Below are 27,960 nucleotides of genomic sequence, written 5' to 3' on the forward strand. Positions count from 1 at the left end.
GAGGTCTTACTGATTTCTGATCACTTCAGTTGGAGAAATGTTCCCTGATTTCAAAACTTTGGTTGAAGTGGTGCTTGTTATTCCAGTTTTTACTGTGGCAAAAGCGAACAGGAATATGTTGCCCAATGTTAGGTACAGGGGGGGATCTGGCATGCAGTGGGCCTTTTTCTCTTCCAACAGCCTTGGGGACAATGATGGAATGTGTTTCATCACCGGCTCTTTGATATTTCAAAATCAGTGAACTCTACCAAAGAAATGACATTGAGTTTTCATTGGATCTATCAGCAGGATAATAATCCAAGGCTTTTAAGGCTTTTAATCCGTCACAATCAGGAGTCTTTATAATTGTCTTGGGCACTGCAATTTGAAAGATTTTAGAAATATTTTTACTTTAATATTCATAAGGGTCAGAACATTTGTACATTTTGTTGCACACAAACCAACATATACAGTATTTTTAAGGACAATCAATTTAAAGTGATTTAGTTTACCATCGTACATATATAAAAGTAGAGCCCTAATCTAGTCTCTGGTATTTTATACATTTATCCATCCTATTATTTAATGTTACTCTCTGTACTGCATATATGACAGGCCTGAGGGGTGGGGCTGAACTCGTATCAATGTCTTGAACTTAAAAAAAAAAAAAGTTCCGCAAAAAGAGGGATTTGCAAATTTAACAAATATTTCCCATGATCAGGTATAAGTGAGGATTTTTCTTTCCATGTTTCCACAGCTGTTTTCCAAACAACTGCTTTTCTCAACTGTCCAGTGCTGAAAAGACCTGTTCTAAAGACAGCCAGTAGAGGGCAGCAGAGTCATTTAAAATCAAATGGCGGAGATATTTTAAATAGATCAACTCTTAAATATGGTAGTTCTCCTAATGAATGCATTTATAGACTTATTTGTATGTTATTTTTCCAGAAAGAAAAGACTTTTATAGTTCACATATTGTCGTTTTCTTCTTGTTTTGCCACTTGAGGCGTCTCGTCCTGCTCCTTTTCTGTTTCAACGTCCCCCGCCCTCTTCTCGTCAGACTGTAAAGGCTCCTGTCCCTCCTGCAAAGCCTCTGCAGGTAGGTCTTGTTCCGCCTCCTGCTCCAGATCCTGTCTGTCGTCTGGGTCAGACTGTGCCACCTCAGCCTCAATCTTCTCAAAGTCCTTCTCTTTGTTTTCAGCTTCTTTTACGCTGCCCAGCTGCTTGGATTCAGGTTCCTCCGTTAGATTCTCAAACACCTGGTCCTTGTTCCCATTTTCTTTCGGGGCGTCCAGTTCACACGGGGAATGGTCACTTGTAGCACCTGCCTCCTCTCCAGCTGACCTTCTGTGTTGTCTTGTAGGCGGACGCCTCTTGAATGATAATCGTGGACGGGTCTGTGTGGACAAGATGAGAAAGAGCCATGAGAGAGTTTAGAAGCTGTTTAATTAGGGATGGATATTTAACATATCTGTATTTATTGTGATGAAATGACAGACGTTGGAATTTTATAATTTGGCTCACTTTAAAATTGAAAACACATTATAACCGGCTTCATCACTGTGCTCATATTAGGGCTCCAGCTAACGATTATTTCAGTAATTGAATAGTTATCTGATAAATAAATAAATTGCCACATTCTGCACATTTCTCTTTTAGATTAATTTATAAAATATCAGAAATACATGAGAAAATTCATTTCCATTTTTTTAAAATAAGAAAATAAATATTTCTGTACTTAAAATTCCTTTAGAATTCTCGTAGAAAAAGATCTGCAGCTTAAAAAATACTTTTAACATAAACATGCGAATAGGATAACTCTTTTGGGTTCACTTAACATCAATAAAGTGTAGTGCTGATCTGTTGATACTTTTTTTTTATTATTCAGTGGTTAATAACTGGAGCGCAAAAGATGCTTAATGAGAGTTTAGCATCCTCTGAACCAGATGAAGCTAAAACTACTCCACTTGAGGACGTCTGGGTAGAACATATTTTCAGATAGTTTTTTTCATGATAAATGCAAAATGTTGATATTTTTTTGTTGTGTTTGACATCTTCAAATATAGCTTAACTATGAATACTCCAAATTTTTTGTTTCAGCACTAATTCAGATCTATTTTTAAATCTAGCAAAGCCAGCATAGCTTTGGAGTATAACCCTTTTAAAACAGAAAATTGACAACAAACAAGACAGAAACATTCAAAGGCGTGAATTTTGTACAGCTCCGCATTGATTTTCTTTGTCTAGTTGTCATTTCTAAAACAAAAATTAAATGTGCTTCATCTTCAGTTCAACAGCAGTTGTTTTTGCTCTTCCGCTGATTTCCGGTCACGTTAGAAATCTCACTGCGGTTTGCGTGAGAACACACCACAAAGTGTAGTCAGGGACTCTAACTAGGCTAAGTGGATTATTTTCTTCAAACCACCATCTTGTCCAGCTTATCTGAGACCTGCTTAAACAGAAGACGCACGTCGGCCAATCAGAAGAGCGTCTGTGAGGACAATATGCATGTGCCTCGCTGTGTCGTCACAAGCAAGTAGCGTGAGTAATACTTCGACTTATTATTTTCGACTTACTATGTTTTTTCAATCATTGGCTCAGTTTGTCTCAAAAATTCAAATACAACAATTCAAATGAGGTCACAAGTAATCTAGGACTCATAATGGATGAAAAATAAATATGTTGTGGGTGGATCAGAGCAACAACAACTGGATCCATCTATGCTGTTCATCCCTGATGACGGGTTTACCTTATTAAAGCTTGGCAGCGGGGTCCCTTCAGGTGGGCTGTCGAAGCTAACAGGATCCTCGTCTTCGCTGGACAGATGCAGCGGTCGCAGGGTGGGGCTCAGGGGCGAGCAGGGCGTGGAGGGCGACAACTGTGCTGGCTGCAGCTTCACATCTGAACCTTTGGGCGAAGGCAGAAGAGCTGTGGGGGACAGAGCGAGGTTGGCCTGCGGAGAGGAGTGACGCGTGATTATCTGCTGGGGATTCTGGATGTGATTCTGTACTGGAAAGTCCAATTTGAGAGTGATAAAATGAAAATGTGAGCATTTCAACAAAAGTGAACGATAAACAAATACAAAATAAAAGGTTCCAAAACACACTATTATCCTAGCTCTCCACTTTTAAAGCAGACTAACAAAACAAACTCCAGTAACAAATAAATCCTGACCAATCAATTTGAGAAATCATCTGCCTCCCAAAAGACAGGGCTGCCCAACTCTAGTCCTCAAGATCTGCAGTCATTCATCACACTTCACTTATCTGCATGTCATTCCATCTTTATGTGCATCTAAAAGTCTAAAAGCATCCCTGAGTCAAGATCGCTGATGTGTCCTACCTGAACCGGGGAGAAGAGGAAGAGGGAGAATCTGCAGCCTTTTTGTCCCATGGCTGCTAGCTGTGGGAACAACTAACTAAAAGATCTAAAGTGACGAGTTGGAGGCTCACCAGAGCCTCAGTGGCCCAAGATCCCATTAGGCCATTAATCTGAGCCGATTGTGGCATCGGGGAAGAAAATCCCCACCCCTTGCTTCCCAAAATGTCATGAGCTAATGCACCAGTAGGGGGCAGTAATGATTTAAACATCCTCACTTCCTGTAGTGGATTATACAGTGTAAAACAATCAAGAGTGTCTACGGTTGTACCTGCAGTTTCTCAATGATGGAGGAGTTCTTTGTTTTAAAGGTGGTGGGAGAGACAGAGGTCTGGAAAAAAAAGAAAAATAAAAACTGTCACCATCAGCGATAAATACGGAAACATTGTTAATCTCAAGTGAGTTTAAGCACCAAAGTGATTAAATACAACTATGAAAATAATAATTAAGATCTTGATAGGAATCAAATTAAATGTGTAAAAATAGTAAAATTAGTTAATCAAACAATACTGTAATAGAGATAAATAAAGAGTGAACCTACAAAGTTAAAAAGAAAAAAAAAGTGAAGCTGCAGCCGAGTTGAAAGCCACAGAGTAAACTTGAGTCTGGGTATATGACCTTTTTGCTCCAAATAAAACTTTGTGGAGCATTAGCAACCCTGAAAAAATAAAAAAAACCCAAATTTAAGTTCCGGAAGGGACAGGAAGCCAGTGGAGTGTGGCTGCAACCAGAGTTAAATGCTGTTTCCTGGAGCCAGTCAAAAGCTGAACCAGCTGATTAAGGCCCTCCTTACACATGGACTTACAGTAACCGAGGCGTGTTGTGACAAATGCATGTCTGATTTACTCAGAGACTCTCGGAAGGAAATATGACTTTAGCCTGGCTTGAAGGTATAAAAAAGCTTCCGAAAATGCCACCCAGGTTGCTCAAACAAAGGATTGACTGAAAGATGTCTGGCATTCCAAACAAAATAACTGCTTTTCATTTTGATTAAGATTCGACTTTATCCATGATTTGTGTCCTTTACTGGAAATTTTGAGATCAAATATGTTTATACTCAAAAAGTTAACTTTATTATGACAAGAACTTACTTAAATACATTCAAAGAGTAATAAAACATGATGTGTATTGCTGAAAAAGATGTATGCTTCACTGTAAATAAATAAAATGGAGAATAAATTATGTGAAAATGATGTTGGTGCAAGGAAAATAATGAATATGTAAAGAAGCATTATTTTTGCTCTGATCGTTTAATTTAAGTCACATTTTTCCTTGTATTGTAAATAGGTGTAGAGTGTGTGCCACATTTAGATATTTATCTTGAAAATGATTACTCTGAAAATATCTACACATCACAGCCTAAATTGTTTTTCAACAAAACATGTTGTACTCTTAAACGCAGACTTAAAACTAAATGAAAGCACAGATTTGATTTAATCATCACGTTGTGAGAAGACTGAGACAAACTCAAGTCTTCCCAAAATTCAGGAAGCTGACAGCACATAAATCAACAGAGGAACCAAGTTTACCCACATCTGACACTTCCTTATCTTGTGTAGGATTCTGTAACTTTAGAGAACAAGGAGGTCGTCCTCGAAAAGGCAACTGCAGGAAGAGAGGGGGAAAAAAGCAGAAAACCTTCTGAGTATAAACAGGTTATGAGTCAGAATACTGAAGATGTTTTTATTAAACAACCGTTTGGCTAGATGGTTACCTCATCATTTGAGTTGGGCATTGGCATAATGTGACCCTTTAACTTTCCGGCCAGCTCAGCCACAGACGGCTTGGATGGAGAATCCTTCAGGAAAAACAAGAATTCAACACAAAACCCTCAGGATTATCTAACGATTACTCAAAAATAAAAAAGACACATGGTGTTCAAAAACATTAATGTGAACATCCTAATCTTCAGCGGTCATAATAGTTTGAATCATAAGCTGTGAAAAGTGTGTTGTGTCACAAAGCATTAGGTGTTTTCCTTAAAAATAGATGACTACAGGAAGTCCACAAGGAACCATTTTAGGTCCCATTCTTTTAAATATATTATGTTTAATATATGTGACATTAAACATCAGAAGTTTAATCAATATGAGCGACTAACATGAACTTAGTTGCTCATATTGCGAAACCAACCTTGGGTGCTTCTGCAGAAAAGCTACATTCAAGTTTAGAGAAAGTGTCTTCATTTGAGAAGTCACAATTGACATTAAGAATCTGTTTTTTCAAGGGAGGTTTGCCAATGATGTCTCTAGATAAAGTGACTGTTTTTATATTAAAATAAAAAAAATAAAAAGACACCTAGAATCATTCTAGGTCAGAGTTAGGAGTAACTATGTTAAATATGTAACAGAAGAGCCTCATCTTGGATTAATAAAGGAGTTTTAGTTAAGTTTTTAATTCATATTAAAGTAAAAATTAATAAAACTGTTTGTGAATAAGCAAAATTCAGGGAAATTTTCACATTTGTCTTGTGGCCCGAGAGGCTGATCTTCAAATGCTTTAGCAAACAAAGTAAGTTTGACCATCTTGTGACCAGTTAACATTTTTTTGAAGTTGGAGCTCCATTATTTTCTTTCACTTTGCATTGTTCAAATACAAATTTAACATCTACCATAAATATGTGGTACAGTTAAACCAAAGTCAAGCTTCTTGGTATATTCTTAACTGTAGGTTTAGAATAGACTGCACTTGTCACTAGATCACCATAACAAAGGTAAAATTCTCATTTCTAACTTTTCACTTCGAAATGAGAATGTCATCAAGATGGAGGAGGGGAACCAGCTGGAAAGCTTAAGATGAAGAGAAACATCATCTTTCAGCATGAAAAAAACAAATACAACATCCAACAACATAACATATCTTCATCAAAAGAAGATTGAAGTTTCTGAATTGTGCAACCAGAATAAGAGACAGGAAATTAGCAAGTGGTTAGTTATGACATAAATAATTAAGCAACTGTGGCGTAAGTTTTACTTGAAGTGTACAATATTCTTTTTCCACATTTTGCCATGTTTGATGAAAGACAAAATCCAAATGTCAGATTGAAAAGAGACCGTGACATAAACCATTTTTGACTGAATTCACAAAAAACCTTGAAACCACACTCACATTCTTCAGTAAAAATGTTTCGCTTCCTCTTCTCCATCAAAAGAAAAAGCAAGCAAAGTGAGAAATGCAGACATCAGGTGACTTTGAGGGGTTGGGGGAAAAGGATTGTAGCAGCAGTTTGGCGGGTTTTGGCGCCGTCCTCGGAGGAACTCTCTTGAAGCGCGACAGGAAGTGAGCCCTTCGCCCTGCAGCTGGTCAGCATCATGCTGCAGCCTGTGACAGTAGGGACCTGCATGTCCTCGCTGCTTCACGCTGTTATCACTGCCTCGGCCCCTTCACTTTCTCCATCTCCCGCTGTTCCCATACTGATTTCTGCACCGCCCTCCTCCGCACTTCCCTTTGAGGGTCAGTAACTCTGCACATATCTGAGCCTGAATGATAAGTTGGCGTCGGAGTAGAATGTGCATCAATTTCTCCTCTCTTCATTTATTTCTATAACACGATGGTGTATTATGGCATACTAAGAAAAATAAAAAAATTTGAAAAATAAAATTAATGTTATTTTTTTTAATAAAGTTAAAATATTTTGTTACTTTTTAAATAAAATTAAAAAAAATTATATATTTTTTTAATAAGTTAAATTTCTCCTCTCTTCATTTATTTCTATAACACGATGGAGTACTAGAGCATACTAAAAAATACAAGAATAATCAACTCATGAAGATTACAAGAGTAAAGTTGTAATATTATGAAAATAAAGTCATTTTACAATGACAATAAATACTATAAAAAATATTGTAATATTTTGAGAATGAAGTGCAGTCATAATATTACAAGAATAAAGTTGTACACTAATGAAGTTAAATTAATACCAGAATAAAATCGGTATTTTGGCAATAAAGTCATAATACTACAAGAGCGTAGCGGGAATATTATGTCTTGTAATTTTATGATTTTCTTCTATTAATTTGATTAGTTTTGTTTTCTTGTCCCCGCTCCGTCGTTTAAACTGCTAATGGTTTTTTTGTTTCCATGAGTTTGTAGTCAAATCGTTCTGAGCTTGTGGAAATTCTCATGCATCATGTTGCCATTAAATGATTTGCATCTTGCTTGTGTGGTCACTCCCTTTCAATCAGTAACTTTCACACTATGTCACATTTCCATTTTACTTTTATACATCATTAAGAAACTTGTGGCTGTCTGCTCGCAGCTGCCACTTCTGTCGTGTTTCCTGAGTGGGCATTTCCACTCCGTCATTCCCGCCGCCTCCCCTCGGCACATTCTGGACCAGCGCCCAGAAAAACATGGATCTCCCAAGCGTCACAAACACACATACCAGGTTAATCGCAACACTTTATTTTCTTTTGCTTCTCTTGTTCTCAGCATGACCTCACCAACTCGCTCCCTCCACCCAAACACAGTGAAACGTCTGCTTGGACTCCTCTGTTGTCCCGCTCCACATCCAAACTTTTTCCTAAACTCTCCTTCCTCATATTTGATAAGCAGTAATTACCAGACGCCCTCCATCCCCCCCGCCAACCTTGTTATTTTGTAAGTTTCAATTGTTAACTCTTTCCTGTCCTTCCAAAACAAACGCAGTCAGAGAAAACCCAAATCACAACTGCACAGCCAAAGGAAACAGGGCTCTTTGTTTTAGTCGCCGGTGAGATGTCTGGGGTGAAGAAAAGCTTAGTCATCTATAATGATGGGAAATGATAAACAGGTACTTTAAAATGAGTGGAGTGGAAAAAAGAAAAAAAGTTACTCAGTTCCCTTTACTGAGATACCGCTAAATAAAATCCAGTGCTCAAAAAGTCACCTAATTTGTAAATTAAACATTTTTATATTTTAATTTTAGAATAAAAGCAGCTGTTCTGTGAAGGCCTCAGAAGTTGGATTAAAGAACCAACTTCATCTGCAACTCACACTGAACACACCATTCCATTGCTGAAGCATAGTATTGGTATCATCATGCTGTGGGGATGCATTTCTGTAGTAGTGGAAACAGGAAAGCTAGAGTTGATTAAAAGATAGATGGAAGAAAAATGAATGCTAGAAGAGGTAGAAGAAAACACGAAACTGGGCGGGAGGTTCAAAGCATACTACTGTGTTAAAATGGCCCAGCCAAAGTCCAGACACTCTACATGGCAAACTTGTAATATATAATCTGCCTGAGTTGATTATTTTTGCAAAGAAGGAGCAAAAAAAAAAAAAAGTTGGTTTCTAACGTGCAACGTTGGCAGAGACAGCCCAAAAAACTTGCAGCTGCAATCGAAAGACATGATATATGATTGAGTGTGGTTGCTTTATATTAATTTGTAAATTTCTGACATATGTTCGGTTGAAAACTTAACATGAGTGACTGAGCCATAGAAAAGCCAAGCTTCTCCTGATTTCAAAAAATTATGAAGAACATCAGGCGTCTGGTTTGCCTTGGTAACAGTCTTTTGTGCAGCTCTGTATCTGAAATCTATCAGTTGAACAAATTGCAAATGTTTGTAATTCTTCTAATCAATGGTCACGAGTTATTTAAATCTGTGTAAAGCCATAACTCAGTGGAGGGCATAACTAACAGGACAAGGGTTCAGAAGTCAGTCAAACCATTGATTTGGTTTGTTTCACATTTAAAAATATGCATATTTTGTTCAAATTCTTTTTTTTAAAAAAAGAAAAAAAAAAGCTTTATTCTAATGGTCAGATTATAATTAACGGTGGAAGTGGGAATCAGCAATTTATGGTAAGTTGTCTGAAAGTAAACAAATCTTTCAGATAAAAAGTAAATGTTCCGTGGATGGGATATCCCACAAGCCTCTTTAAATTACATGTGAGCAACTGTGGAATTCACTTTCTATGGGATGAGTCTCTTCACAATTCCCATATGAACAAACTAACTGCCCACAACATGGTGGGTACAGCATGGTGTAAAATACAGTCATGTAAAGAAAACATGAAACAAAACTTTTGCTACATTCACAACCAATCTCACTTAGTATTTTTGTCCCAGAGAAGTCAAAACAGATAACAATAGACCTTAAATGGAAATAAAGAGTTGGTTATCAGTACTGCACACGTTTCACTCAGCTGGGACCCCAAGCTTGGCTGTGAAAGAGTGGGAAACTATGTTTCTCTACAAGACAGATCAGATCAGACTATTTTTGGGGGCGCAAGGCCTGGGAAAAAGCCCCAGAGCTGTTCAAGCAACTCTGCTTTGTAACCCCCCCTGCTCCTCCGAGTGTCCCTAGACCACATCTGAAGCATGTTGTAATTCAGCATATGGAGCAACTGAGCATGCCTAAACAAGGAGATGGTTGAAATTCTTCTTTAAGACAAACAAGCATTCAGAGGAGTCATGTGAACGGCAACAGCTCACTTATTAGCACTTGGCAAATATTAGCACGTAGCAAATATTAGCACTTAGCAAAAGTGCTAATATCTAAATTTTGCACATCATCAGACAAGGGAGATGTGGACGCAATATTATGATATAGGAACACTTTTCTTAACCAAAGAAAAAAGTTAAATGCAGGTTAATAAAGGAAAAAAAAAAAAAAAAAACTGGAGACTTCCATCCCGTGAGACAAGCCTAAGCATAAACCTAGAGCTAATTTGGGCATACTGAGTGATAAATACAAGTCAGACCATGTCTGTCAGGTTTGCACACAGCTGAAACATTAATCATTACATTTTAGAAAGTACAAAGCCAGGGATAAAATTTGTGGGGAACAATCTTTTCATTTTTGTTCACATAGCTAAGTGGAACTAGACTGAAGTATGTAAAGAGGCAATTTATCAACAAGTCAGATCAAAACACATAGTAAACATGCTATAATAAACCTAGCAACTGTGTCACATCAAAAATATTTATCAGAGTGAGGCAAACGTTAATTAAGGGTCTAGGTTCACACTGACCCCGTTTAGTTCATTTTAACCAAACCCTAGTTTGGTTGCTTGGAAACTCCGGTTCATTTGTGGAAGTGTGAATGTGCAATCGAATTTTAATGTAGACAAAAAAAAAAGTAAAACTTTGGTTGAAGTTAACTTTGGTGCGGTTCAAAAGATAATGCCAGGCTGACAGGAGACTGCTCCAAAAGCAGGAAGAGGACTGTAGCACAGGGCAATCTGGGTAAATAAAAACAAAATAAAATCCACATCAGTGTAGCGCTACTGGGAGAAATGGCTCATGGTCTTTTTTTTACCAACGACAAAAGAGAAATCCTCCAACTGCTAAAATCTGATGCTACTCAATTTTTGCTTACTTTTCATACAGGATGAAATTGTGCTCAGTGACTTCTTCAGAAGTTTCCGTGTTGCTTCTTTCAGTGGTTCTTGGTGCAGCGCCCTCCACAGGTGAGTTGGTAAACAGGTTTTTCAGGTTTTTTTGACATGAAAACACCTGAATACTGCAGTTGTTTGTGTCAAAATGTGACGTCTTTTTATAAACATAAGCTAAAGATAGGTGGAGCTTAGGTGATGCGTTTTCAGAACATTAAAGTAGGTTTATTAGCTAAGCATTGATATGGCAAAATCTAGACAAAGAAAGTAGAATCCAGAATGCCATCGGTTACTGACTTTTTAGCAAAACATTGGACTGGGACTCGGTGTGGGTAAATGCCTATTTTTAAATGACTCGGATCAGCATCTGAGATGTCTAGATTCAGATAGACATAGCAAATGTTTAATGATGTGCGCAACCAATATCTTAATTCCAGACTGTGGATGAAAGCATGAGGTTTACTGTGTGACCATCAGCTGCGAAAGAAGAAGAGCCAGACTGTCCACACAAAGTTTGCTTTCTTTTCTTACTGCAATTCATGTTCACAGTGGCAGGGGGGAAAGAGGCACATGACATCAGGGCTCAGCAGACGTCTACATATCCACCAGCAGTCAAAGAGCCGCCAACTACACAATCTATCATGAGCCTGATGATAATCTGCAAGATCGTGGATGCTTCTCCGAAATTAAAACCCTCTGGAAATCTCTTAGTTAGAATGAAGTAAAGCAGACAATTGCTCAGACAGATCTTGTTCAGATTAGCAGACAGAGCATTATGCTTTTATATTGTCTCTGCAGCTTCAGCTTTTGCATTTCAGCAAGTCCTGCCGTAGGGAAACAATGACAGAGAACAACTCCTTCTGGCCTCAGCACTTGTTTCAGAGAAACTGGCACTTCTGTTGCCTGCTGCCTTTCCAGGAAAACATGAGGTGTTTTTAAACCAGGCCTCAAGTGAAATTTTCTCTTTTCCACAGTTCTTACAATGTAGTCCTTCACCAGTGGATGAGCTAAACTCATCCATGAGTCTGCAGCCCCGAGGTAACAGGGAGGTGCTACTAGCACAGGCTGGTACTGTGTGCTAGTCAAATAATAAAATATATTAAAAAAAAAAAAAAATCACAAAGTGAAGATTAAATAACTGTGATGACCTGAAAATAGAAACAGGATGATGGTATACACACCAAGAACAGCTTGGATAGTTTTAATGTAAAGGTGAAACTAGATATTTACATATTCTCACATGTTTATGAAGATAATTCATAATGTTTGAGATAAATGGAGGCATGACTGGATGTATTTTAAGGCAACACTTCAAACAGACATCATAAGAAAAGCACTTCATCCTTTGATACAAGTATAAACAGTATGGGAAGCTGGTAGGAGAGAGAGTTATTATCCACATTGACATGGGCGAAAAAGCCACTCAGAGAGGAAGAAGCCTTATTCCAAAAGACAGTCTTTTAGAAACCACTAATATTAGAGACAAATCCTGCTCTGATGGAAAATGGAAATGTTTTATCCCCTTAACCACCACTACATTTTTAAGTTAAAGGGTTGTAGGCTTTGTTGAAACTGAAAGGTTACAGGTAGAAATGATAAAAAGCACCCATACGGCTCTCAGATGCCCATCGGAGAAAAAAGTCAACGTTTTGTGATTAGAAAACCTTATGATTGCACACTGATTACAGAAAACATCAAAGTTACACCTGCAAAAGGCAGCGCTCATCCAGACCACAATGACCTAAAGTCTCCTTTTATACTCATTAAAAGTTTTAACAAGGATAACTATATCTATGCAGATTGTATCAATTAAAATGTTAAAAATGGCCAGGAGGTGAAATGGTTTGGTGTTTGCAAACAAGTAGCAGCTTGCAGCCTTTATCTTTACACTCCTTTCTGCCAAAAAAGGAAGAAGAATGGCAAGATGCCAAAATTAGAAGTGGGTGGTGCAGGCAGTGTGGGCTAACTGCTCTGTAGGGAGATCTGAAAGTCATATAAGAACTTATGAAGTCTGTTTCAGTCATTTCCACCTACTCTTAGTCAGAATTATCAGGGGTTCTTTCCGACTAAATTAACCTATTTCTTCATTTAGAACTGGCTATGAGGAGCTCAAATACAAACAAATATTTAACGACAACAATGTTGCTCATCCAAAAATTGTGATTTTGATAGATAATGCATATAAATTCTATGTTTAAATGAAACTGTGCATCTTTCTGTTGGATTAATTCATGAATGGCAGCAGCACGGGTGTTTTTCTTGTGCTGGCTATCTTGTTCATAACCCACCTCCTGTATCTCTGTGCTCCACATGCTGCTTTGGGCTCTTAAAGTGTCCAGTCACAGCAACAGGCCCTGACAGAGCAACACATGTTTTTTTTTTTTTTTTTTTTTTTTTAGTAGAAAAAGCAGAAAAAAAAAACAGCAAATCATGCAAAAACAGAAAAAAATAATAAAAGATCATGCAGTTCAGAGATTTTAGTTGTTTTTTTTTAAACAATGATTGCGCACAAAACGGAAAAACTTTCCAACAAACTGAGTTGCAATACAAAAAGGAAGCAAGAAGATGTAAATATACAGAAAATACATCTGCAACTAGGCAACACAGTAAGTATGTTTTAGGCCAATAGTTCCTCATTTTTTCCACATAAAACATGAATTATTTCCTTGCAAGCTTCAGTTTGGTTTAGGAATCTTCTTGATCTGGTTCCTGATCAAGCTTAGGCCCCAGTGCCAGCTGGTGTTGTTCTGGGAGCCTTGCAAACATGTTTTGTATCAATATTAATTTTTTTAACCACTGATTTCTACATAATTAATCTGAATGTTTTCATGACTATTTAAGAACTTTTATCCCTTTACAGTCGCAGTTGAAGATAAACTATAATGGCTGCTTCAACTCGGTGTCAGTCTGTGTGTTGTGATCCGCTGTGCCTTCTGTGATGACACTCATTTTACATTTAAACAACTAAATGATATATATAGCAAAGTGCTATGATTATGGAGCTGGACGTTTTTCAAAGTTTTGTCTGCTATGGAAAACTCTGCAATATGAATAAAAAAAAAAAAAAAAAAAAAAACCCACGGCAGTAGTTTATTTCTGTTTTGGGTGCCAAGACCGTTGAGTTCTTTATGCTTGATTTATTTACTGCATGGCTTTTTGTTTGTTCCTTGGGAAATGTCCAGATTAATTTCAAAGATGCAGCATGTAACTTTTATAAGATATATTTTTTTACATATTTGTTAAAACTACCGCCAAACCCTCATAATATAACATGAGACACAAAGTCTGTGGGAAAAAACAACAAAAACAAGCTCCTCTGCTATGATCTCATCTACTTCAAATGGGACAAAAATTTTTTGTTGTCATGTAAAATGGATGATGCAGTGAGGAAGATGCTGCACATTCAAAAATACTAAGACCACATGTAGATCTTATAATACTGATGCTATGTGCTGTTTTAATACACTGTAAAGTTACTGGGTTGTCAAATCTATACATGGTATTGAATCACTTTAACTGACTCAGGTTAGTATTTGGGGCAAGAAATTGAGACATCCCATCATAACACTGCAGAATTTAAGCGACTTAGTAATGCAGAATGTAAATAAACCATTTCTGAGACTTTACTTCGAAGCTTACACTAACAATTTGTCAAGCCAAGGCATTTGATTCCCTTATTAGGTTGAAAAACAAATTGAACACATTTTATCCCACATGGTAACACTTCCTAAGCTTCTTTGTGTTTTCAAAGTCTGCACCATCTTCTTTTACTGCTTTGTATGTTTTGTAAAAAACAAAACAAAACACCTTGGTGCTATCTTTTTAAAGTTTCTTTTTTTGCTGTGCAAATCTGTACCTGTCTGGAGACATGGAATGCAAACAATCAGTGAAACAGGACCAAAGTGACAAAAGTGTTCAGCAAAAGAAGACAGAAAGCTATTTCAGGTTATCTTCTGGGAAACTGTTGTAGACAGCATGAGAAATACTGCAGAGAAAACACAAAGAGTTTGGGAAAAAGCATGTAATTGTGTCCTTTGGGGCATTTTCCACAGCTTACATCAGAGCAGAATACAGTTAAGATGTGTGAACATAAGTTTGCAAATATTCTCAGAGAGAAAGAAAGAGAGAGAGAGAGAAAAAAAAGCAAGACTATCCTACAAAATACAGGAAACATCAGTGCCATTTGACATCGCTGGATGGCTCATGTCAATGTGTGATTTGCAGATATTCATCATAACTCAGTAAAGTTAGATATTGTTTTTTATCTTCTCAAAGTTAAAAGAGTAACCCTGCAATGAATCAGCCCAAAATGCAGTCTTATTTGCTCCAGTGATGAGGAACTTTTATTATGCGAGAACAGCTAAGAGTACCTGTTTATAATCGTGCTTTGACACCATTCAGATGACGTAGTGCAGCAGAGCAGCAAAGGGAAAAACTAACTCATTAGCAGTGCAGCTGGCACTGGCTGTTATACATTGACTTTACTATGCATTACATAATAAATGTGCTCGCCAGATGGTTGGCAAAGTATCTCCAAAATACTCCCTGCCCCACTTGTGGTGGAGTGTTTCCATCAAAGAAGAAGAAGAAGAAGAAGAAGAAGAAGAAAAAGAAGAAGAAGAAGAAAAAAAAAGCACCACAGCATGAAATCTTCCCCTGTGGAAAATCCTCAGGTGCCCACTCAAAACTCTATAAATGTCCAGTTTGTTTGGAATCATATCGATGTTCCAGTATGAGGAAAAATAGGAAGGTTGGTCGATTGTGTCAGATTTGATAAACATAAACTACTCGGACGGAAACTGAGAGAAACATTCAAAATCTTCTGATCAACAAAAATCTTTAATATTCTGACAGTCCCTCCATGTTAGTTTTGTGTAAAAAATTCTTCATGTTAACTCTAGAGGAGCTGCAAACATCCACAGCTCAGGTGGGAGAATTTGCTGACTGCTCAATATTTGTCCAGAGTTAATGAAAACAAAAGTTATGCATCCTTCAACTGATAGAACAGCTATGGATCATATGTCATCCTAATAAAAACATTTGAAGGTCTCCATGACTCAGGCATAATTTGCGCATCTTCAGCTGAAAAAGACTTTACGAATAAAATCTAAGCCCACCTCGGATCTGCTTCTACATGCAGTTCAGAATCTAAGGAGAAGCAAAGCAGAGCCTTAACCTCAAACTGAGTGGTTTTTGTTTTGTGGGAGCAGTTTTGCAGATTACTTCCGCACTTCCTAATGTGCTGTGGAGGAAAGAAATTGGGTGTTTCTCTTCCTACTTTTCACGTTGCAAGAAATTCTTGAGAGTGATGTGAAAGGTCTGAGGGAGCTTCTCTTTTTAAACAGGGAGGAGACTCTCAAAAACTATGAGCAAGCCATACATACATTTCCTCTACTCAGAAGAAACAGCCTTTCTGTTTCAGCTTCTGCACTTCAGAGGAAGAGGGGACGCTGGGCAGGTTTATGTAACTTGAGGAATTCATAAAAGATGCTCTGTCATCTCCTTTTACTTCCACTTAGGTTTTGGTAATGCGCTACAAGATTGGTCTGAAACTCACTGAGCATCTCAACTTATTAAGTTTTCAGTAAATCTTCTCTCCCCTAAATGTGTGTTAATGTGTCATTATTTGGATTTCATGTGCTGCTTTGCATAAGAAGCCAAAAATAATGTGAAAAGCATTGATATCCTATATGCTCTCAATGATCCATAACTCTTCAACCATATAAAACTGTTAAATATTAAAAGAAAACAATCTTAACTCTTCCAAAAAAAAAAATATTAAAGCAGTATTTTTAAACACTTCAACTTCAATCATCAATCTCAATTCCACTTTAATGTAAACACATCTGGTTGTAAAGAGAAGGCTGCAACAGAGATTTAAATAGTTTCTACCTCCATCCTGGGAATGCGCCAGGAATCGTCCCCTCCTGGTGTTTTTCTCCCTCCGCCTCGGTCTTTAGGAACAAACTGCGCGCAGCTTGAGAGGAAAGTGAGGAGAAGCGAAGAACAGCAGCTCTGTGTTTATATCTGGAGCCAAATCAGCCTCATGGACTGAGAGGGAGGGGCCCCGCTGTACTTTTCTACGCGCATTTGTCTCCCAACGTGAGGACTTTCAAACTAAAAGCCCCTTCATTACGGTGTTCAAGCTGATAAATAAGCCATTAAAACGTGCGAAGCATTTTACATACGCTTCCTTTTTTTGCTTAATTTAAGTTATTTCTAATCAGAAATCATGCAAAGTTCAATTCAATTCAGCGTATTCATATAGTGCCAATATTGCGAGAATAAATGACTTTGATGTGTTTCTTTAGCGCCAATTCACGTTAGCAGAAGAGAGAAAAAGGCTAAGTGTTTTTTTAGGATTTTATTTTTAAAAATTGTAGTATAGACGATGATGTAGACACTGTCTGCTTAATGATACATGTATTTTAATGACATATATTGAATGGACGTGTCGTTAACACGGAAAAATAAAGTGATGAGTATGCTGACACAAAGGTTGTCTATGCGGGAAATGTTTGTGAGCGAGTAGATCGAGTAGACATAATTGAAATTAATGCTGTAGTTAAAAAAAATCATGCTGATTTAAAACGAACAATAAGACAATATAATTAACTTCACATCAGAGCAACTGTTACGTTTTTATTAATCTTATTTAATTTAATTTATTGCATTTTTTCCCTTTTCTGTCTCCTTTTCTTGCTTCTTGTGTTAAGGCATTAAGCTACTAAGTAACCGAAGAGTGCATGGTTTGGTTTTGGATACAACACTTACTGTGCAGACCACAGGTCATTGTAGCAGACAAGAGCATAATGTCATGTTGTGAGCATCAAAAGTGCGTATATGCTGCCCCAATTGAACCCCCACTCCCCCCACTTTTTGTCACATTACATCCATAAACTTTTTAGGAATTTTAATAGATCCACACAGACTGTGAAGTCAGTGAAAAATGATTCATGGCTTGAATAAGCTGCATAAACAGAAAACTGTCTCCTGTGCAGTGGAGTTCATTCACCCCAATAAAGGCAGTACTTTTTGGAACCAGCTGTAGAAAGTCATCGAGAGATAAACTAGAGGCTGAAACATTTCGCAATGCTTTGGTAACGGAGAGCATCGATATATTGGATAAACATCAGTTTATAAGTCTTGGTATAGATTTTTAATTAAGTTTTATGTGTGGACTTTGGGTGGGTCACTCTTGCACATGAATGTAATTTTATCTGCTTTGCACCCCAGGCTGTATGCTTGGAGTTTATTTAGATTTTCCCATTGGACATTGTGAACATTTGCAGCTCCTTTGGAAAGCCGGGGAGCAATTTTTCCCTCTACTATTAGATTTTATTGAGCTTTTCTATTAATGTAAGATAGACAGATTGCCCATTAGCTTCCCTGTCCAGCCTAAGGCAAAGTACTTTTATAAAACAGTGAAGCATTTTGGCTCCTCAGACAGCAGAAACATTTCAAACAAAGGTGATTGAAAATGTTATCCTCCCATTGGTTCAAAAGCCACTATAAAATAAATATAAAGCCACTTTGGATAACAGACTGATAAATATTTCAGCTCTGCTAATAAAATGCTAAAACTATGAGCTTCATTCTTATTTATAGTTACAAAAAATAATGAAAAAAGTCAGGAAAAAAGAGGATACAGAGAGGGTTTCCTTTTTAAAAGTGAATAATTCAAGGGTTTTTTCTTACTCATCCCCTTCTTGCAGAGTTCACAGTGAGCTGCTCAGGTTTGAGATGAATGACCTCACAGTCATTCTGTGGTGGGAAAAGCTTTTGAAATAGAGAGAAGGGATGAGAAAAGGCGACAGCAGCATGGAGTCGAATGAAAGTAAAAAACAGTGACAGTGAAGTCCAGGTTCTGTAGTGCTGAGTGCGGTTTAAAGAATGTTCTGGATTTCACTTCAGCTTCACCCAGTCACGCTCATGGCTGAGAGAGCAAAACAGGAAAACAGTATGTGCTCATCATAATTTGCGGAAGTAAACTGGAAGGAGAAACTGATAAAGATGTCTTAAAGGCATAGATTAAATATATTTCTTTTATAGATTAAAATATATTTATTTGTAAAGAAATTTGTGTATTATGATCTAATACATGCTCGTTGTTTTACTTTACATCTGACTGTCGTTTTAAGTTTTAAAATCCCTGATTACTTCGGCGCATTTATGTAACTGGCACACACTTTGCCGCCCTCTGGTGGTCAGAAATATAACGACACTGTAATAAAAGAAAGGAAAATAACTATGGAGCCCAGTTGATCCATCATATTTCAAAATGAATTATTCAGGTTTTATGTGGAGTACCAGCTGTGAAAGTAATTTTACTAGTATTTTATGCATTTTATTTAAAATCTAAAATTTCTTTAAGTTTGTTTATGTTAGTAAAATCAGCCTTGGGGTTCATTTATTATTGTTTATTATTTACAACAAAACTCTAACAATGTTCACCAGAGTTTTGGAAGTGAAAGAGGCCCACTGCATCACAGATTCTGCACCATGTTCAAGAGCGGAAATGAGGGATTCCCCCTCACCCCCTTTCAGTCCTTTGCTCATTAATCATTGCCTTAAACCCTGTTTCTATAGAGCAGAGCATCCCAGTTGTTTCCATGAAGTTTAAAAATGATTTTAGACCTTAAAAATTGACTTAACACTTAGTAACAAAGATGTAGTTGTGCTTATACATATTTTATAATAAATAAAAAGATCTGAGTAAATATAATTTTAATGGCACATTGGATTAAAAAAATGCAAAACGCTTTGGGTCATTGTGTTGCTGAAAAATGCAACATTACCCCAGTCTGTGGTCAAGAGCGCTCTGCAACAGGTTTTAATCCAGAATGTACTGCTGATCCTGTCTGGCCCACAGCATCTACAACAACTCCTTAAGGAACCCTGAAAAATATGAGTTACAGCAACATTTCACTTCCCTTTGGAATCAGTAAAGTATTTTTGAATTTGAATAATTTTTGTCCAACAGTGTTTCAAAACTCTCTGTGTAAAATTGAACAGCATCGCCTGCAGTGGGTAAATTTGGACTTTTTTTTTTTTAGATAAGTCATGAATTTGAAATGAAAGCTGCATGAATTTAAATGATTTTGGAAGGCTCCAGGGCAGGTATATCGACAAACCACTTGTAGCGCAGCTCTTCATTATCTGACAAAAAAAAAGAGAAAAAAAGGGCAAAGAACCCAGAGAAGGGTTGTGCTGCTTGTTGATCTTTCCCCTGGGTGATGTCAGGTTAGTCTGCTGTGAGATATGAGCTTTAACAAGCTCCTTTAGCTTCTCTGGCAAAGAGCTGAATTACTCCGTTTAAAAAAAACAACAAAAAAAGAGTGGATGAGTCAGCCCAGAGCGACTGCGTCTCTTTGTATTTGTGCAAACCAAGGCCTGATGATTCATCGGCAAAATCCTGACAGCTCCTCACAAAAAACAAAAAAGAAAAAAGAAAAAACAAACGAGACGCATGACAGCCGGGACATCGACAAAGAAAGTTCAAGGTTGTTCTATGTGAGAATTATTATTATTTTTTTTCTTTTTCAGGATGGAACACGTAATTCAAACATTACACTTCTCTCGGGAACAGATGAGACACAAAAGACCACAACTTCTAATTCAATAAATAAATTGTCCAAAGTGATGGGATGACTCAAGTTGTGGAAAAAGAAAATCGTTCTAAGCCTCTGCGGTTCTCTTTGAAAAGCACTGAGGGCAGCTGTTACTTTGAATATGGTGATGCAGGGACGTTGGCTGGAGGCATACATGCAACCCAGAGAACATTTAATATAATAGCTGTGACAGATTACATGCGACAGCCGGCACGTACGCAGGCCTCAGACCTCTGGGCTCAGGTGGCACCAGCGTCTCTCACACACAAGCTCACATTCACACACCAAAGGTTCCCCGTTTTGATTTTAAAATGCTTTTATCAAGTTTATATTCAATGTTTTCACACACATACACAAACTCACAACTGTTAAAAACCCGCTGGCAGCTTTATTTTGTCGTTTTCTTATATGAATCTCAAACAGTAACAGTAAACAGTATGATTAAAAATGTTTCGTCCTACGGTGCCTTGTAAAAGTATTCACCCGCCTTCACCTTTCCCAGTTTTGTCATGTTACACCCCAAGCTCCTGTGTATTTTGTTGGGGTTTTATACCCCTGCTGCTACAAAGTAAAGCTCAAAAATGTTTCTAAATATGCACTACATAAAATGTCACTGCGAAAGCTAGCAAAAGTAAACCAAAGTGTATTTATATTTTGAGATGTTTATACAAAATGAATACTGCACAGAAGAAGATAAAATGTAGAATGAGATGAGCCTTTTCAATGAATATTTAAAATGGAGAAAAATAGGCAGCATAGTTTGCAGCATAGTTTGAAGTTAAGTTACTTTTGAAAGCCTGTTGTAGATGTTAAAAGTAGATTTTGCATAAGAACTTACTCCTAAAATAACCAGTTTTCATTGGATTCATAATCAAAAAGATTTCTTTTTTGGTTTCACAACAGTCATAGTTGAGAGTCCAAAGAGCCGCAGGTTGCAGACCCCTGTGGTGGTCCAGCAAAAGTGATACATAACTGTAAAGATGAGGACATTTTTTTTTACATGATTTTAAACATTTTACACCTATAAAAATCTGAAAAGTGTGGTGTGCTTTTGTATTTAACTTTCTTCACTCTTCTTTACTCTTACGCTCCTAAATAAAATGCAAACAGTTGCCACTAGAGGCCATTTGTGAAGGTGTCGATTTTTCAGAACATTTGAAAAAAAAAACAAAAAAACAGAAAAACAGCATCATGAAGACTAAGGAACAAAGATAAAGTCATTGTTAACAGCTCAACCCATCATCCAAACAAAAAAGAAAAGACTATTTAGAGTAGCAGATTCTGTCAACACGAAACCTGTCTGGCCTATGTGAAAGAGAAATGGAAATGAAAATCCCTTTTGCATGTTGCGGCTAATCCTGCACTGACAGGATTTTAGGATGACAGGATGTTTTCTCACAGTGGCACACAGTGGTGACGGCATCATGCTGTGGGAATGCTTTTCTCCATCCAGTCTAATTGGGATTGAAACTGAAAACAAGAAGGAGATATTTGTGCAAGAAACAGATTCCATTTAAAGTTTGACCTACATTTAAAATACTTTGCGTGGTTGAAAACTAGCACTGCACATGACCTTGAATACGCCATAGTCATGAGCTAACATGGCAGTGGCAGCATCATGATGTGGGGATGGAACTCAACCTCTTATTACTGTAAATGATTTGAGATTTCCAGTAAAACAAGAAATCCAAAATATGCAATTAGAGCTGGAATGCAGAGATTTACATTAAGGCATATTCACTTGTTACAATGGCCTAGTTAAAGTACTGACCTAAATCTCACTAAGAAACACATCAATATTGATGTGCACAGATGCAGTCTGATGAATTGTACTGAGCTTGAACTGTCTTGCAAAGAAGAATGAGTGGAAACCTGAGTGTGAAGGTGCAAAATGAACCTACAAACCTGAAAATACATTGAAGTCTGTGATTGTAGCACGACAAAATACAAAAAGGCAGAACAATTCACCAACATAATTAACTCACTGTACATTACAGAAAACCTAGTGATACACCAAGATGCATAAATGACACATAAACAGTCATGCATTCCTCCTAATAACAACCAGTCTTAAAACTCTAATGTAAACCATAAACAACGGAGATAAGTGAGCTGAATTTACAGATATACCAGATGTAAATAATACTGAACACTGACTGTATAAAGGTATCTCAAGAACTATACTGTGACATTATAGGCGATTATAATAATCAGAAGGCCATTAAGAAGTAACAGATCATTATTATTATTATTATTTTTTTTTTTGCATGGTAGAGCCCTGTTTCCCCTCTCATCCATTTTCTGCGCATCCTCACTGAGTATCCTCTTTTGATCTTGAACCCTAAACCGTAGAGAATCTCAGACCCCGGTGAGGCTTTCATTCAGCGTGGAGATGTGATCGATCATACAGAGCTGCCTCTGGCTGCGGCTGGCCTGCCGGGGCCGCTGGTGCAGCAGGAAGAGGCGCTTGGCCGCGGCCCGGTACTTCCGGGACATGAGGTTGTAGACGACCGGGTTGATGGAGGCGCTGAGATAGCAGAGCACCATGGAGGCCATGTTGAAGTTCTGACTCAGCATGGCCGTCTCGTAGTCGTCCACCTGGGCGAAGAGGTTTCTGCCGATGTGGTAAGGCAGCCAGCAGATGATGAAGGCTAGCACCACCACCACTGAAAGGCAGAAGACGGAATAGATCAGAACAAGAAGCTAAATGAAAAAAAAAAAAAAAGACACTTAAAGTTACAGCCAAAGAGAAGTCAAGAGCTAAAATCAGTCGGCAAGTGTTTGTTCCACTGCAAAAAGTTACAGTACGTGACCGTAAAGGAACCAAAGCAAAAACCAGAACAACATAAATTATGTTTGGAAATAAGTCAGATGGTTTTATCTAATTTAAAAAGCCATTAAGTGCAGTTGGGTCTCCACCACCTTCCTCTTGGAGGTGACAGAAGGATTTGACTGATAGCTTGTTTCAAATCTGTGAAACAAGCTATCAAACAACAACGCTCAACAGTCAGTCGTCTGACAGGATTGTCAGCACATGTAGCTATGTTGCCTTCAGTTATAAAAATGCAGTTTTTTAGTCATAAAATAAATTTGACCTCATATTTTGGCGCCTTGAAATTGGCCTCTGTCTCTTTAAGAAGCTCCTACTCTTTCAGACACTCTGTCTTCAGCACATCGTCGCAACAATGCTCCTCATTACGCCATTTATAACAGTTCTTAGGAGCGCTGGATTTTGGAGTAGTTTGTTAATTGCTGCTGCTGCAAGACTGCAGGAGCTGAAACCGGAGGGCTGCCGAAGCATTAGTAAAAAAGTGTGGTGGCAGGGTCATGCCACTATTTATTTAGTAAATATAGACATAAACCCAAATGGATTAAGATCACTGATTAAGAAAAGCAAAGCGAAAAAAAGCTCCTTCTCTACACAGATTGTGTTGATTCATCACACAAGACCAGATAAAAATAGAGAAATGTAAAAAAAAAAAAAAAAAAACTCAAGGCGTATGTATACTTTTGCGAGTGACGCAGCAGCATGCAGCCAGCTTCAGCAAAAACACTATTTATTTTTCATGAAAAATGGAAGTAAAGGAGTCAGTTAGAGGATTAATGTCTAGCGTGCAGAATAATCGCCATAAATCCAGCAAAGAACACAGTGAGTGATGTGGGAGCTAATCACTGAGTCACCAGTATTGATCAAGAAGCCCCTGCAGATAAAACCCTCATCAGTTTCTAATGGAGGCACTAATTTCTGTCAGGACAGTAAATGTCAGTCCTGTAATTAAAGGGAGGTGTGTCTGACCAAATTACTTAAAAAATAACAGTTGGCACAGAGTGAGTGGATGCCAGAGTTACGACAGACGAATTAAAAATAAAAGCTACCAGGACTGCAGCAATATTATAATGGATGCATCCTGATGAAACATTTGGAAATAACGTTCTGGTACGGTCACGCTCTTTCACATCCTGCGCAATGTTCCAGAGCTTCAAATTAAGATAATCAGCATGAGCAGCGGCAGGACATGATTAGCCTGAGACTAAACCGACTAATTAACCAGATCATATCAACAACGGAGCACATGGCACCAGCTCTCTCTCTTCATCAAGTCAAGAGCCAAAGGGCACGACGTGGTGGTGCATGTGGCCCCGTGGAGCCGCTGGATAATGCTCCTGATGGTGCAGGAAACCAGAAGTCCTGGATTCCAGACTGTCAGGCTGGCATTTTTACTGCTTCAGCCACGCTGAAAGGCAAACTGACTGTGCAAACAGGTGGGATTTCAGCTTTAAAAGCCTTTCCCCTACAAAAGGCAAGATTAGAGCGCTGTCATTACCAAAATCTGTTTGTTTTAGTTTGAGGGGATGAAAAGCAGGAAATAAGGATGACTTACAGGGTGTTTTCTTGTGGTGAAACGGCGTGGAAACAAATCTTTTATGTAGTCTCTTCGAGGATTACCATTTGGTTAATTAGAGAGGAGCTGTGGAGCTTTGAAAAATCTACTGTTAGTTCTGTAGTATCTATAAAGTTATTGTCTTAATTTAATTATCTCATAATTGTAAAAAAAAAAAAAAAAGAAAAGCTAAACTATAAAACCAGTAAATGCAACAATTTTACTTGTTTTCATCCAGGTTCATCCAATTTTATTGTGTTAAATCAGCTCTGGATTAGCACGTTTTTGAAATATGACTGAGAAAAATGACTCAGATAATATTAATTTTAGTTTTTAGAAGGTAGTTAACCAGTAGTTAATGAACAACTATTGACTAAACCTCTGCTGAAGTTTGCAAACATAACAATGGGTGAAGTGACTTCATATATGGAAGGTGTAAAAAAAAAACAGAACTCAAGTAAGGAACACAAGCATGAATCAGTGATGGATGGATGGATGGATGGATGGATGCATAGAGGAATGGATGAACAAAATGAAACATTTTCTCTGCTTTTCTCTCCTTCTTTCTCCTCATCTAAGCTAACAGTTCATTTGTTAGCGACTGTGGAGGAACCCTGTGAATTTCTCCTTTTTCTCTCCCATTTCACTGATTGCATGTGTCCCTTCGAGTAAAGCAGTTAAGCTTTCTGGGACGTTTCCACTGAGTCACTTTTAAAAATTGAGCTCCACATGGTTGATTAAACTCTGCTCCAGTGTTAAGTTTCACTAAAGCCTCCCCTGCCTTCGCCTCACTCACCCAGGATCTTGACTGTTTGTCTGTGGGACCTCTCCCGGGCCAGAGTGCAGGGCCCCTGCATGTCGCTTTTGCTCTTCCACAGCTTGCAGCCGATGGAGCCGTAGAGGAAGACGAGGCAGAGCATCGGGCAGAAGAAGTAGGTGGTGGACACCCACAGCATGATGTGCAGTTGTCCGGAGCTGATGGCGTAGCTGGTGTGCTTGCACTGACCCGTGTCGTAGTCGGGGCGCGTGTCGTTATCGTACTCCACCCCCACCAGGAAGAGCGTTGGGGCCGCGGAGACCAGGGCGAAGCCCCACAGGGCGAGGATGATGTACTGGACCCGGCGCCGGGTCACCATGACTTTGCTCCGGAGCGGGAAGCTGATGGCCAGGTAGCGCTCGATGCTCAGCGCGGTGATGTGGAGGATGGTGGCCGAGGTGCAGCCCTCAAAGATGTAGTGGTAGAAGCGGCACACCGCCTCCCCGAAAACCCACGGCACGTACTTCCACAGCCGGTAGAGGTCAAAGGGCAGGCAGAGGAAGATGACGAGGTCAGACACCGCCATGCTGGACAGGTACAGGTTGGTGGTGGTCTTCATGTCCTTGAAGTGCTGGATGATGAGGATGGTCATGGTGTTGCCGGTCACGCCGATGATGAAGACGAGGATGCAGATGACTGTAACAGGGATGAGGGTGGAGGTGGGGAACAGGGAGCCCTCGTAGTGGTGGTCGTCTATGTTGTACTGGTCCATGGCCTCCGCTGCGCCAGTATGAAGGTCAACTGGAGGTCGGGCCCAGGGCATAACAGTCCCACTGAAAGCTGGACGGCACACTGGGAAATCTGGACGCTGCAGTGGTGAGAAAGAAAATGATCAGGAAACCAAACAAGGGCTTTGTTTTAAGTCAACTTTATTTGTTTAGCACATCTCGGCAACAAGGCAATTCGTGGTGCTTTACATCATAAAAATATCATCACCACATCAAATAGTCAAGAAATGGAAGAAAAAAAAATAGTAACAGACATTTCATTTGTCAATTTCCACTGTGAAAATCATCAATACATGTAAGATATACTGGTAATTTTGTCAAGTGACATAGTTAAAATCATCAGTAAACATAAAAGAAAACATTTGACTTACTACTCAGCTCAGTTAATTATTCAAAGTAGTTTAAAATCTTTCTATCTAGGGATAAGATTTTTGTATTGCAAATACGTTTTTATTAGTCTTCTGAATTACTAAGAAAATGAATTCAGTTTTTATATTGAAAGAATCTGTATCATTTAGATTGTTTTTATAATGTTGAATCACTACAATAAATAAAATGTTTGGTAAAATTCTGATTTGTTGAGACCCGCCGCTGATTGGAGCTTTTAGTTTTAATTCAAGCAATTAATCTTAAATTATTTTTGTCTTTCACTGGTTCTACTGAACTTTTATACACACTGAACTAACTTTGTACTCAAACATAACTTTTAAACATCTGATATTTGTCAACAAATGACAGTTCAATACAGCAAGTAATTCCTGTAAATCACAGGTGAAATGAAAAATTACTACGACATGCAATTGTAATAAATGTGATATAAAATGTTGTAGTAAATAAGTTTAAAAAAATCCTAAAAGTCAAAAGAATGAATATTTGTTGTCGTCTTTACCTGAAAAACTGAGTTGTTCCGACCTTCCTAACTTTTCCTGGTCTCCGTGTGGCGTTCAGGAGCAGCAGCAGCTGAGGGGGGTTCACATGAAGTGGCAGCGCCCGCCTGGATGCTCAGAGTCCTATTACGGCACACGGAGAGATAATGAAAGCAGCGCCTCCTGTGCAACACCCCGAGGAGTCACAGAACATCAGTGTGTGTGTATATGCATGTGTGGTGGGGGTTGCCTGCTGTGTGTGTGTGTGTGTGTGTGTGTGAGTAATGATCATAATCAAATGCTGACAGGACACATTAGGGCAAAGAGGAATTTTAAGGTTACACAGCAACCCCAGGCCCCCATTATGAATGCTCTCCTCTACATGAAACATCAGATAGAGATCATCATTATAATTAATAAAAATAATAGAAATAATATTAATAAGTTTCAATTGTGACGATATTATAAATTCATCTAGTTTCCAACTTGTAGACATCTTTACATATTATGTATATCAATACAATACACATATATGTGAATATATATATATCTATATTTCTTTAAAAGCCTGTTTGTTTTAACCAGTGCAAACCCTTTTGTGTCTCAATAATTGATATTGCGCTGAATTAATGAGAGTAAACTCAGCATAAAATTGGGATAGCATTGATAAAAAAAATGATAAAGGTTCAGGAAAAAAACTGAAATGCAAACTTCCTGCTTTAAATTAGAAATAGAAAATACAATGTATATATTAAAAAAAAAAAAAAAAAGCAGTTAGGGTTGAATGTGTAAAATTTATATATAAATATTTTTATGTTTGTTTAATAATACATTTTAGAGTATTTAACAAACAAGTGTCCAATTCAATGCCAGGTTTCAGTT

The 27,960-nt window shown here is 38.1% G+C and overlaps 2 protein-coding genes across 4 annotated transcripts; both read right to left on the reverse strand.

Moving 5' to 3' along the window:
- Positions 1–274: 274 nt before the first annotated feature.
- On the reverse strand, positions 275–16,704 carry zgc:153184 (capZ-interacting protein). Of its 3 annotated transcripts, XM_016660835.1 has the most exons (7): positions 16,567–16,704; positions 10,426–10,521; positions 5,069–5,152; positions 4,888–4,959; positions 3,626–3,685; positions 2,726–2,929; positions 275–1,373 (listed from the first exon to the last, which is right to left on the reverse strand). In XM_016660835.1, exons 3-7 carry the CDS (start codon positions 5,093–5,095, stop codon positions 945–947), a joined length of 792 nt encoding a protein of 263 aa, XP_016516321.1. In that variant the 5' UTR covers positions 5,096–5,152; positions 10,426–10,521; positions 16,567–16,704; the 3' UTR covers positions 275–944. The 3 variants fall into 3 exon arrangements, with proteins under 3 accessions (XP_016516321.1, XP_007572444.1, XP_016516322.1); XM_007572382.2 differs by lacking the exon at positions 10,426–10,521; XM_016660836.1 differs by lacking the exons at positions 10,426–10,521; positions 16,567–16,704 and adding an exon at positions 6,463–6,865.
- A 3,499-nt stretch (positions 16,705–20,203) lies between these two features.
- mlnr (motilin receptor) lies at positions 20,204–27,758 on the reverse strand. Its single transcript, XM_007572385.2, has 3 exons — positions 27,102–27,758; positions 25,464–26,292; positions 20,204–22,951 (listed from the first exon to the last, which is right to left on the reverse strand). The coding sequence occupies exons 2-3, from the start codon at positions 26,245–26,247 to the stop codon at positions 22,644–22,646; spliced, it is 1,092 nt and encodes a 363-aa protein (XP_007572447.1). The 5' UTR covers positions 26,248–26,292; positions 27,102–27,758; the 3' UTR covers positions 20,204–22,643.
- Between the last annotated feature and the right edge of the window lie 202 nt (positions 27,759–27,960).

Source organism: Poecilia formosa, unplaced genomic scaffold (genome assembly GCF_000485575.1).
Source record: "Poecilia formosa unplaced genomic scaffold, Poecilia_formosa-5.1.2 Scaffold299, whole genome shotgun sequence".
Lineage (NCBI taxonomy): Eukaryota > Metazoa > Chordata > Actinopteri > Cyprinodontiformes > Poeciliidae > Poecilia > Poecilia formosa.